General features: G+C 43.5%; 1 protein-coding gene across 3 annotated transcripts in view; it reads left to right on the top strand.

Annotated features, from left to right (window-relative positions):
- Nucleotides 1-13,106, top strand: part of SOBP (sine oculis binding protein homolog) — a 152,629-nt gene that overhangs the window by 73,429 nt on the left and 66,094 nt on the right. For 2 of the 3 annotated variants that reach the window (XR_009533971.1, XM_060114963.1), the window contains exon 5: nt 12,598-12,693. The exons of the other annotated variant lie outside the window; for it this stretch is intronic. Coding sequence is in view for 1 of the 2 variants with exons in the window: in XM_060114963.1 (XP_059970946.1) it covers nt 12,598-12,693 (96 nt within the window). In the remaining variant the exon portion in view is untranslated. The remainder of the gene's footprint in view (nt 1-12,597; nt 12,694-13,106) is intronic. 3 annotated transcript variants of the gene reach the window in all.

Below are 13,106 nucleotides of genomic sequence, written 5' to 3'. Positions count from 1 at the left end.
CACTTATGGTGAGGGGATTGCCAGGTGATTCAGAGTCCTGTCTAAGGGTTGGGAAGGAGGGATGATGTGTCCGAAAGATGAGGATAAACACAAGAAGAAACAAACACAAAAAAACCTCAAAGGCAACAATATTGAACTGAATTTTAAAACAAATAAGGACCTAATAAGAGTTGCAACATTTAGTTTAAAAAAGCCCTAGCCTTTTGAATAAGAAAATAATATTCACTCATTTGCACATTTTCTGAAAATGGTGAACCAAATATTAGATTGTTTGGAAATTCTTCCTTGCCTTTATTTGTCTGCTCCTATCCATCTTTGGTGAGGCCATTCAGTTTGGAAAGAGTGTGTGGTCACCATGTATACATGTCCAACCTCTGCTGAGCATTGAAATCAGCAAATGATACAGGTGTCGTCTATCGCTGAGTTAGAAACAAAGTTGATACAGGATGAAGTTAGTAGCTGGAAAATAGGGAATAAAGGGGGATGATGTGAATGGTAAAGAAGGGTACCAGCAATTAAACCTTGGTTGTTAATTTGGCAGAAGTGTGGTGAAGGTGGTGGAATTCAACATGTAGCAGTCTCCAGGAATCCTAGTCTGCTTATGTGGGTGGGAGCTGTCCAGTGAGGGTGGAAGGTTTCTTGATGGAGATGTTCCTCATGAAACATAAGAGGAGATAAAGAAGTAAGAAAACAAAACGATGCCTTATTTGCAGAGGGCACAATGGGTAGTCAGATGGCAGAAGAGAGATAGAAGCCGTCATTAGGTACCGATGCTGTGTAGGGGGTTAGGATCCTGATGAGAGGGTGTGTTTATGCATTTCTAAAAGCCCTCAAACCTTCGCCAGTGTCTTCGCCTTTGCCTTTGGCTGCTGACCATGCCCTATGGCTGCCTGCAACTTGATTTTAATCAAGACTTTAATGATAAGAAAAGATACTGAGTCACTATGGCCTTCCTGCCAGCTGAGTTTTTCTCTCTAGAAAAGAAGTGGACTTGTGAAATTTAAATAACTGTCATCCATTGAGTTCTTACGCTGTGCCAGGCATTGTGTGGGACATGTGATGGATTTTCTCATTCAATCCTTGCAACGAATTTCTAAGCTGGATGTTATGTCCCCCATTTTTATTGGTAGCACCGGAAATCACACTCAGCTCGTTACTGGCACCAAATGGCTCTCCTCACCCCTTTCTGTACTAACATCTTCAACCAAATGGCACAGGGGTGCTCAACCTTTCAGAATTTGCTCTTGCTTTTTCTTGGTTTTTACTTCCTCATAATTCTTGTGTGTTTATGAGAATATTTTCTACTCCTTACTTTTTGTGGTTTACTTTTATCTACCTTTCAAATTTATAGTTATTTAAAAATCTAAATTTTAAATAGGATATAAACGTATGATATTTGACACTCCAAAAGGTGTATGGTTAGACCTTGGCAAGGGATCGTTTGTTCTATTGCTTGTTCTATTGTCTGTCTGTTATCATTGAACTTCAGAAATTAAAATATGTTGAACATGTGGGCTGGATACCATTCATTTTGGATACTTAGTTGTAGATGCTCAATGAATGATGAATGAATGAATGAGACCTCAGGAAAAAATTATGTAAATGCTCTTGTCATTGCTGTCTGTTTTCTGTGAAGTCACAATGCCACACAAAGTGGCTTGGTGTAAATTTGGAGTAGTGCAACCTACAGTTTATGAATTTGGGCAAAACATTTTAATATAATCCAAAGGCAAAGGTCTGTCATCCCTTAAGGCAAAGAAATGAATTAAATTTCTTTATCACACTAGGATACTTGATTGTAATCTGCTTGTTATTATGAATAAAGGAAAGCTAATACTAGTAATAGTTATATCAACTGATCATTCTTATTCCCCTTTTACTATTTTCCACATCAAACCATAACAGTTTTATGTTCTATGCTTAGGCAAGAGCCACAAGAAGAGTTTTATGAATTTAGAATCCTTTGTCCTTGAAAACATGTCTCAATCTATCTTGATATCCAAGAAAAGATTTGGGCTCCCACGCTCACCTTAGGATCCCATAATCTTAAATTTGTAGGATGAAACCAAAATATAAGAGAGATTTGAAAACAAGCAGGCCCCCTAATGAGAAGTCTGTCAAGTTCAAGGATGTGTCCTTCCACATCTCCATGCAGAGTTTCTTCTGCTGCTGTACAAGACTCCTCGGCACACTCCCATTTCGATGTCCACTCCTTACCCTTTCTCCCCTCCCATCCTCCCCCATCTCTGCCCCATACCTCAAGGGCAGAATACTTGGAGAGGCCATTGCCCTCCATCTTGGTGGGCTCAGGATTTCGGTCTGCTCAGGCTTTGGCTGTCTTCTTGTTGCTTGTGTTGGCTGTGGTCTAGTAGACTGCCCCTCAGGCCCTTGTGGGGTGCCGGCTTCCGTGACCACCTCCATTTGAGCTGCGTTGGGCATCAGTGCTTCACCATGAAGAGGGGAGACCACAGGGCAAGATGTCCCTCTTTCCCACCAGGACCCACAGGGACGTTTGAGCCATCATTTCTCTGCCTTCCGAAAATGTCTGCAGTTTCTCTTGCTCATTGTCAGCCAGGCTTCCTCTGCTGGCTGTGCCGCTGTGGAAGAGCCCCTGCGGTGTGGGGACAGGAGCCGGTGTCTGCTGTCGAGACACCTGCCAAGCTTTGTCTTTATCAGCTCTTTAGCTTTGGACAAGGTACTTAACTTGGCTACACTTCAGATTCCTTGCTGGCAAAATGGAGGTGGTAATGGTAATACAGACCTCATGAGGGTTTGGGGAGCTTTAATGAGCTGAAGTCTGCAAAATTCTTAGCATGATGTCTTGCACAGAACAGACTTGAGTCCTGTGTTACTGTCAAAGTGACTTCTATATTGAGTTTTCTTTCTTTGTGGGAAGAGCCCTGTGAAGCGGTCATTGAGTTGGAAGTTCTGGAAGTGGTAACGTTCTCTCCAGTGCGGTCCAGTCTGTGGTCTGGGAACCTCCTTCCACGGGGGCTACCAGTTATCTCATATCTAGAATCACACTGGGCAACTGAGATACCAGGGTGCAGAGGAACTGGAATAGTTTGGGAATTTTGGCACCAGAGTGGTTGGGTGAGGGAGGGATTAAAGCAAATGGGGGGAAGCGGGAGGGCCGCTCACTGTGCAGGGAACCTACGCATCCCCTGTTCTCAGTTATTCTAAAAAGGGAGAGGACGTGGAGACCCAGGTCATTTTTTGTCTTTTGTCACCTGGGCTTTGATTCCAAAATATACTTCCTGGAAGTATAATAATAATAATAAATAATAATGATAATAGTAATAACAACAGAGGAACAAGTGTTAACTGAAATTGTCATCCAAAATGGACTTTAACCTGATACTCGGCTGTTGGCCTCGACAGGCCTTTCTGTCAACACCAGTCAAATTCTGCACGAATGATTATCTCCTATTTAAACATGCCACAATCCCACCTTTTATTACCTCCATTCGTCATCTGCAGAATGACTGGGCTTTAAAAACGAAGACTCCAGAGAGTGTTGTTTGAGCAGAGGTTGTTATTCGTGAAGCCTCTGTGCCGCCATCGTTGCATTTGGGTCCTCAGAGAGGCCGATTGGTCCTGGGGTTGGAAGCCAGGTAATTTACACTTTGTTCCTCTAAGCCTGATGGTGCCTCTGTTGACAGGTCAAGGTTCACGTGGATCGTAATTGGAGCTGTCAGGAGGACCATCCTGTTCAGAATCGCATTCTGACTTCACGATCTGAAAGACCCGGGGGCAGAGCCCATGGATCGGTCACCCTGTCCTCCTCCTTTGCTTGCCCCCTCCACGTAAATCACAGCACCGCTCCAAGACAGTCAGAACACTTGTGTGGACAGTGCACAGTGACAGTCAGGGTTTTACACCTACTCCTGGTCTTTCTTCTTCATGTTCAGGCCAATTTTAGATCTTTACAAACATTGCATAATTCACAGTTCTGTTTCTCGCTAAAGAAATCATATCTTTAAGACAAATTGTACTTGGGGCACCGTTATTGGATGCTGACCGTAAAACTGTCCCAGGCCAGAGCAGTGACCAGAGTAACCCTCCTGTGGGTGTCCAGAGTGGAGGACCAGAGTGGACGGTCCAAAGCTAAGTCCATGAGGGATTGCAAGCTCCAGGCAGGCCAAGTGCACAGATCAAAGGGCCCAAGGCAGGGCCAGAGTCAAGGGTGAGAGTGGAGAGCTGGGAGTGGTATGGAAGAGGACTCAAAGCCAGAGCTGGTAGGGAACCAGTGACAAGAGTGCAGGCTGATTGCTGAGATCAGCCTCTGGGTCTCTACAGTCCCGCTCTGCAGGTTAGTGGGCACCCAGGGGACGGGGTTGACTGCGGCTTAGCATGTGAACTGTTCAGAGAAGATGTAGGCAACCCTGTTGTATCTGGGCCTTGATTATGGCATTTCTGTGGTTGCTCGTTGGAGAAAAGAAAGTCTTCTGTGTTTCCCTGCCTTCTGTTTCCCCTCTAGGGTCCCAGGGTAACAGATGCAAATGAATAGTGAAAAGCCAAAAGGCAGGCTATGGGCAGAGGTGGGAGGTGGGGAAGGGGAGCAGTCAAGGAGTCTGGATAATCCACTGTGGATCAAGGGTCCTGGGATGATCAGAAGCTGACTGGAATGTGATGGTGATGTCGCGTTCGCTGAGAATTGAAAAGAAGGGGCCACATGCCCCGGTTGCCGGGTCTTACCTGTGGTCACTTTGAAAAAACAGTTCTTACCAAACGAAGACACTCAGGTGACCTGACAAAGAGCAGTGCAAGATGAATCCAGAAGGGTCACCTGTTCGATAAAGAGAAAATAGATTTTAAAAAGGAAAAGCAAAAGCAGGGATTTCAGAACCACTTAGCAACTGCTCTGATTGTTCCAGACACAGCTGTAGTGTGCTGGATTGAGGATGATATATTTTAGTCCGTGTGGTGGCTGTATTTCAGGCTGATGTGGAATCTGTTGCTGTAACTGTCATGCACTCCATTAGGGCCCTGAGTGAGGGCAGCCATTAATCAGGCATGAGATCAGCCCTGTAGCCTCATACACTCGCAGGTCTGAGCAGCTCTGACCTGACATCGTTTAAGGAGATGTTCATGGAGGCCATAAACATGATTCGATTCCCATTATCTTCATGTTGCATGTTTGTTACCGTTATTCTTTGAAGACTCCAAATTGGATATTAAAAATTTATGATACATATAAAGGTTTGTATGGAGTGAAAAAATAGCAGCAGCAAATAGGTCCATCTCATCCATCAGAGATGTGTGAGCTGTCAGAGGGGCCTGAAGAGGTATGGAGAGAGCCCCTCTGCTTGCCAGTTGAGGAGGGTGGAGAATTAGGAGGAACTTCGCTGGGGGAAACAGCTTCTCCCTTGGCGCACATGCTAAGGGGGAATTTAAATACATTTTGTTAAAAGAACAAAGTAGAACAGCACTGCTGCAGAATCCCATAGTCAGTCTTCAGTGACAAGCTAATGAAAGGGAGGGCAAAGGATCGTGATGCAAAGATTGGTAGCAACATGAATTGAGCAGATGCCTGGCTCCACACATTGAAGTTTCGGGGTGACAGGAGTATCTCCAGAGCAGGGAGCCTGATGCCAGGTGGGAGTCCTCGGTCTAGAAAGAAAGCTCTCTGCCCAAGCTGCATGCATACACAATCCTGTCCATGACCCATCTGCCTTCTGATGTTCAGTGACTTGAATATGTACCTACATAGAAACAACCCATCTGTAGAGGTAGGCAGCTCAGAGTAGAGGAAAAAGGGCACTTCTGGGTCTTACCTTAAGGAAGAGCAAAGGATTAATGAATCCATTCAACATATATTTATAGGATTGTTTTACAAGGTACTTGCTGAGCCTGGGGGCTTCGTACATAATGCATGGTCTCTGCCCTCAGGCGTTTCCCTTCTGGTAGGGAAGGTGAGAGAGGAGTCCTAACTGGGGTGAGTTACACCAAGGAGTCCCAACTTGGGGCACTATGACTAGGTGAGATAAAGAAACAGGGAGCGAGGCACCAGGTTGGTTGATCTAGGAACAGAATTTTGGGGATGAGAGTTTCGTAGGCAAAGACCAGAGGTTAGACTGATCTTTGTTAGGCAAAAGTCAGTCCAGGTGGGAGGTGGAGGAGAGAAACATATGGGACAAAAGGATTATTGGCTAAAGTCCAAATTGAGTACAGGATCTTCAGGCTAAGTCCCTAGTGTCTAACCAAGTGGGAGGGACACTAATCAAGTTGGGCAGAAGTTCATGGAATAGTTGGTGATGGTCCAAGTGTGAGGCAGATGAAGTCAGAAAGCTCCAGCAGAGGCCTGCTGAGACTCAGTATGGAGAGTTCTCCTCGGTTCAGGGGCAGAACATTCACCTCTGGGGACTGGGGTGCAAGGCAGAAGGTCCAGTTGCTAGGGTTAAAGGATCGGGACTCATTCATTCCTTCATTCTCTCACTCACTTACCATTTATGGAGCCTTTATAATATGCCAGGCACTAGATGAGGCCCTAGCGATTTGCAGCTGAATAGACCACAGTTTCTGCACTCAAGGACCACACAGATTAGTGGGGAAGGCAAACACATAGATGGTCATAGTACAGTGCAATGGATGGAATGGCTATAGAGAGAGACAGAGGGGTACAAAGCCCAGGTTAGACCAGGAGGAAGAGGTCTCAAGTGGGTTCCTAAAGGAGCTGCAGTCTGAATGAAGGCTTAAAAGATGCCTAAGAATTTTCCAGGAGAAGGTGGGGGAGGAGAGATGGAAACTGGTTTTACCCTGAGGAAATGAGGTAAGGGACAGGAATCCAGTTGAAGGGAACAGGGCTTTCAGTCATGAGGAATTGGGCCACTGAGATGAGAGTAACTTGGCGGTACCTCAAGTGGAAGCAGGAGCTACTCCGGAGGCCTCCCTGTGCTAGTCCAGCCCAGGGCCAGCACTGGCTGAACTTCATTGAGCGGCAAAGAAACTGGGCTGTTGTTTACGTCAAGTTCACAGAGATGTTCGTGACACGCTGAAAGGCCACATGTGGCAGCTGCCGTTTATTCCTCTCTGTGCTTCCTCAAGACAGTGTGTATAGACATTCAACAAAGGAAGTTCAGACCAGAGATGGTACACCAGAAAATGAAATTCCAAGGGTTTTCCGAAGTGGTCTCCCCGTGATAAATTCAATGTATCTTGAATTTTGAAAAGAAATTCTATTGCTTCTGGTTCCAAAAATTAGTTATAAAATCTAAATTTTTTGCTCTAGAGCTCTGCATCTCTAAGCGTACTCCTGCAACTTTGAGATGCACTATTTTTGATGTTCCCAAGTCTAGTCACCGCAGCACATGTGTGAGCTGACATGTGCTACATCTGCTAAAGGGTTGGAAAGCAAAGTCTGGAAGATCTACAGCGCTCCCCCGAGCTCTGATTCCAGGCAGAACCTTTTCTTGTTTTCCAAAGAAGTTCTGAAATCACAATGACAGGGAGATGTAAAGTCCCCTTCCTCACGGGGAGGTATTAACTCCCAAGCCTAGTTATCTTTCCACTTAAATGGCAACAGTGCTAACCTTTTCATTGAGGCAGAAACATTGCACTTTTCTGGGGTGGGCCAGTGGAGCTGTTTTTAGAATGTTCCACATTTTCTAAAGGAATCCTCCAGAGGAGAAAAGATGCTGATCTTGCTTGGATATGCACATGACACCAAGGCTTTAACCCAAAGGAATAAGTGGATTCTTTGAAAGAAGAAATAAAGTTTGCTGAATGTAAGAATCAAAATTTAAAAAGTAAATTAGTGATGATTCACAGGAAAAGAGAGGTGAAAATAAAGTTTGTTTAAGTCAGAGGTGTTTGAGGTAGAGAGAAAATTAGTTTAAGTTTCTCACATAATCTATTATTTATTCAAATGCTAGGCATGGCATGAAAATAGATGCATGACTGGCAGCGAGATGGGGAAATCCCCTTGCAGTTTAACTGAAGGACTTTAATTTTTATTTCTATTCCATGGCAAGAAGTGAAGCCTTCTTACAATAATAGATCAAAAATGCACCTTTGGTTTGACAATCACATTTGTAGTAAAATGTGAAAAACAGTTTCCCGTTTGCTTTTCCCCATAGTTGGCATAAATCTCTAGCATATTAGTCAGAATAAAGCTGTTGGGAATAAGACCCATGGAGAGAGTTCGTTCATCATGACGTGTTTTGACATTCCTTCTGTCAGAACTGGTCACTTTATTTATTTATTTAAATTTATTTATTTATTTATTTGTTTTTATTTTTGGCTGTGTTGGGTCTTCGTTGCTGCGTGCGAATTTTCTGTAGTTGAAGCAAGTGGGGGCTACTCTTCGTTGCAGCGCATGGGCTTCTTATTGCAGTGGCTTCTCTTGTTGCAGAGCACGGGCTCTAGGCACGCGGGCTTCAGTAGTTGTGACACGCAGGCTTCAGTAGTTGTGGCACGTGGGCTCAGTAGTTGTGGCTCATGGGCTCTAGAGCGCAGGCTCAGTAGTTGTGGCGCACTGGCCCAGTTGGTCTGCGGCATGTGGGATCTTCCTAGACCAGAGCTCAAACCAATGTCCCTGGCATTGGTAGGCAGGTTCTTAACCACTGCGCCACCAGGGACGCTCAGAACTGGTCACTTCAGAACAAAGTCAGACATCAACACCAGTCTCCTGGCCCCGGTGGATACCACAAACTGGTGGTGGGGTGGTCCGCCTCGACACAGGCCATTAGAGGAGGCACAGTCCTTAGAGAATTCCAGAGCAATAATGAAACCAGCCGAAAGTTGGTCTGCTTTGTGTTATTACCATGAGCAGTGATTCCGAGCAGCTTCAGTGTTTACATACCCTCCCTGCAGGGGTCGTGGACTCCCTCTGTCTACCTGCATGGTACGCCCTTGTCTGCCACCCAAAATGGGGCAGATGCAGAAAAAGGCAATGGCTTCAATATACAAATGAATCTGAAGTGCTGAAATGAATCTGCGCATAGGGTAAAGAAGTTCTAATGGATTTTGTCTAACGTTGCCACAAGTTGCTGTGGAATGATAATTAAACTCGTTCCTACAGAGCACTTACTATGCTCCAGTCAGTGGCTGGGGCCAACGATCCAATGGCGAGAAGCCAAACACTATCCTGCCCTTAGAAAGCTTGCAGTCTGGTGGGGAAGACAAAAATTACAGCAGCCAGTGTAAGGGTGCACCTGTGTGAGGCCTAAGAGAGGGCAGAGTGGAGGTATTTGACTTGGTTAGTGAGGTTCAGGAAGGCCTTTTCTTTCCTTTTTTATTTTTTGCGATACGTGGCCGCTCACTGTTGTGGCCTCTCCCTTTGCGGAGCACAGGCTCTGGACGCGCAGGCTCAGCGGCCGTGGCTCACGGGCCCAGCCGCTCTGCGGCATGTGGGATCTTCCCGGACCAGGACACGAACCCGCATCTCCTGCATTGGCAGGCAGACTCCCAACCACTGCGCCACCTGGGAAGCCCAGGAAGGCCTTTTTGAGGAAGAGGTATAGTAGTTCTTCCAAGATTATTTGTCACACCAGAAACTAAAAATAAATAAAGAGAATTTTTTGCTTACAAGCAGCTAGTCATGAAATCTCTAAGTCTTTGGAGTAAACCCCACTGCTGGAGACACATCCTGTATTCCTCCTAGTGTTGTACAGCTGTTCACTCCAGTGGGCCTGGGGCCTGGCTGGAGGCCATGCTGACAAGTCTGCTCAGGGCCCCCTCTTAATACCCCTCCTCCAGGCACACTCCTTACATCAGTGGTTCTCGGGCTGCCTGTGCATTACTACCACCTGAGAGCTTAAAAAAAAAAAAATCCATGTCGAGGCCCCACCCTGGACCAGTTAAATCAGAATCTTGGAAACATAGTGGGGAGGGGGAGTTCAGGCATCAATATGTTTAAAAAAAAAAAAAAACACCCCAGATGATTCTCATATGCAGCCAGAGCAGAGAACTACTGCCTTAGATGAATGCACTTAATTTCACTTAGTCCAGTAATAATAATTTAAAATTTTACATTAAAAAACTTGAGAATGCAAAGGGAATTACTTGTGTGTGCTTGTGAGTGCTTGTGTGTGCACACACACGTGAGGGTGATGGTGCTTGGTCTTCTTGCATGTCATGTGCTTTCCGTCTCTGTGGCATGTGGTGGAAACACAGCAAATGGCTGGAGGATGGAATTTCTTGGACTCCAGAATCAGATTGATTATCAGAGGCAGACCCGTTCCAAGCTCCATGGAGTGTGATGCAGAGGCAAATACACGGTTTAATAAAGAAGCAAATTTCTGCCTTTCTCTCTCCACTTCTAATCACTCCAAGCCTCCTCTCCTTTCTCTTCCACTGCTGTTTTATTTACTCTCATAAATTATGAGACTTTATATAAAATCCTGTAGCCCCTTTGAGGAAGCACAGTCAAACCTTAATGGGTTTTTTTGTCCTTTAAAAACATAAAAAGCATTGTGAGCACCTTACATGTAAGTGGAATGAATATATTTTTGCCACTAATGTTGAAAATATCCCCAGGCATCTGGTGTGTATGAATGTGTATACATAGTACATGCATAATAAACATCTTCCACCTTATGAATATTTATACACAAGATACATATATATTGAATATAGACATACATATGTAAATAGTAGCCCTTGTAAACTATATGCCAAGTATGTTTCCAAGCATATGCATCATAGTGCATCAGGAATATAATAAACCTACTACCAAGTTTAGCATATTTTGAGGTGGAGTCTTCTACAGAGTTGTGGTAGGGTCTAGTTACTAACCATGTATGGGTTTTTTTTTTTCATCACTGAAATGTTTGTTAAGCACCAGATAAAAGTAAGGCACTGGGCATAGTAGAGTAAGAAAGATGAAATAGATGTGGTCCCTGCCTTCAAGAGACCTGCACCTCACAGAGTGCCTTACAGTTCACTTAAGAATCTGACATGTTTGCTACCCATTGGCATCTTACTGCTTTTTATACAGCTGCCTTTTATGTATACACTCTGCTTTAAAATGGGCCCCATTTAAGGCACTATTGGCTTAAACCCTGATGTAGCTGCATAGTAGAACTGATGCTGTGAGAAGAAACATCACTGGTTTCAGTGCCTTGATTGGACATGAGCATACTTACACATTTTTTCTGTCACACACAGTCCAATCCTGCATTTTCATTTTACTCTGATTTGGTAGATGGGGGATAAAAGGTAAAATTAAAAGGCACCAAATCCCAGAGATGTTTGTAAATCTCAAAAATACTTTTTGTAACCCCTGTATTACTACCATGACAGTCCACTTCCAAATTCCATCAGTTCCCTCCCTGCAATAAGTGGCAGAAGCCTTTATTAAAGGCAAGCTGTACATTCTAAAAAGTACAGAATAGTGATCCCTTTCTAAAATGACAATCCCTAGTCTAGCTGAGAGCTCTGAGTGATACTTGTCAGGGGCAGATTTCACGCCATTAAAAGAGAAACAATACATCAGCGCTGTCATCGCTATGCACAGATGTATGCTCATTGTTTTCTCCCCCTCGGTCCTTACATCACAACAGGTAGTTCTCAGCTGTTCCCCTGGTGCCAGACATACATTTTATCTAAAGAGACAGCAGATAGAACTACCTGCTGCTTCCTGTGCGGTTCTCCCTGTGTTTCTCTCCCTTTTCCTACTTCACTTGGGCTTTTTAAAATCAGCTGGCAGGGAGCCAGGAGCTCATCATTTTAATGCAGTGCAAAATGGAATATGCATAATTATATGCAAGCCATATGTGAGGGAGACAGCTCAGCTGTGAATTTCAGGAGGCCAGGAAAGAGAGAGCAGTTAGGGCTGAGATAAGAGGAGTGCAGAGCAGAGTGCAAGTGTCACCCAAATGAATGGTTTAATGAGTGTGCTGCAGACACGCCTCCTTTCACCTACCTCTTTCTTCTCTCCAACTCCAAACCAGAAACCAATGGAGATTAGAAAGGGAAGACTGTATGCAAGGGGTATTGCTAATGGGTTCTGTTAATGTCTCCATTTAAACTTCAGCTTTCTTAATTAACAGTGTAGATGAAAATAACCAGTAACTTTTAATGCAGCTTCTTAATTAAATCTTTTTTTTTTTTTTACTGCATTTGATTGAAGAATCATTGTTCTTACTAGATCATTACTCCTTTTAGATCTTTATTTAAAAATTGAGGGGAATCAGTTTATCTCTAATAGTATTACAATGCAAAATATAACTATGCAAATTGCTTTTCTTATGGCCTTGCTATTAGAATTTTTTTAAAGTGCATTATCTAGAGATTGCTTAAGCATGCCAAAAAGTTTAAACACGTACGTATGTCATATAATCCTAAATGTGCAACAAAAGTCACTGGAAGTCTGAAGTGGTGGTAATTTTCAACAAAATTATTTGCTTTTGGTTTGTTTCGTATCATTTTAAATATTACACCACAATGAATTTGCATGTTCAAACTGAACTGTGTAAAGAAAAATAAATCCCAAATTTTGATATCTAAAAGGCGTACTGCGTATTTAAACAAATTTCTTATTAATGTTGTGATTTCTGGATTCCCGTTTGTTTAATGATCTGAGCTGTTATGCTTTTAGCTTTTTTTCTTCCATTATTTGTAAGTCCCTAAATAGGCCATTATATTTCCCTTCAGGCTAGAGATGAAGATGGACATGCTGAAAATTTTCCCCAGCAGCACTATGCTAAGGAAACTCCAAGGCTTGCCTTCAAGAATAACTGCGAACTACTTGTAAGAATAACATACTTACAACAAGTCTAGAATGTTACTTTAGCACAGTGAAAACAGTTTTTGAAAGGGTTTGTTCATTATTACATAAGTTTTGAAGTATTATAGTTTTTCTGTATAGAGTTCTAAATGCTAATTCTGATATCACTGAATATTAATTATAAGATCTCAAATTGTTTGCAAATCTTTTGTATCTGATTATAGAGCTTGGATGGCCCTGTCTTTATTAGCTTGTTCTGTATAGTAGTTGATAAGCAGCCATTTGGAGAATGGCTAGTAAAGTTAAAAATATAGAAAAAGACAGTTGATGTATGTAGCTTGGAAAGAAAAAAAAAATCCCATCCCCATCCCTCCTCCTACTTCCTAATTGTACACTATTTTAGGAGACAACATGGTAATATTTTGTTCTGCTAGGG

The sequence above is a fragment of the Mesoplodon densirostris genome, chromosome 12, assembly GCF_025265405.1.
Source record: "Mesoplodon densirostris isolate mMesDen1 chromosome 12, mMesDen1 primary haplotype, whole genome shotgun sequence".
Classification (NCBI taxonomy): domain Eukaryota; kingdom Metazoa; phylum Chordata; class Mammalia; order Artiodactyla; family Ziphiidae; genus Mesoplodon; species Mesoplodon densirostris.
This window is presented reverse-complemented; position numbering and strand designations above follow the sequence as displayed.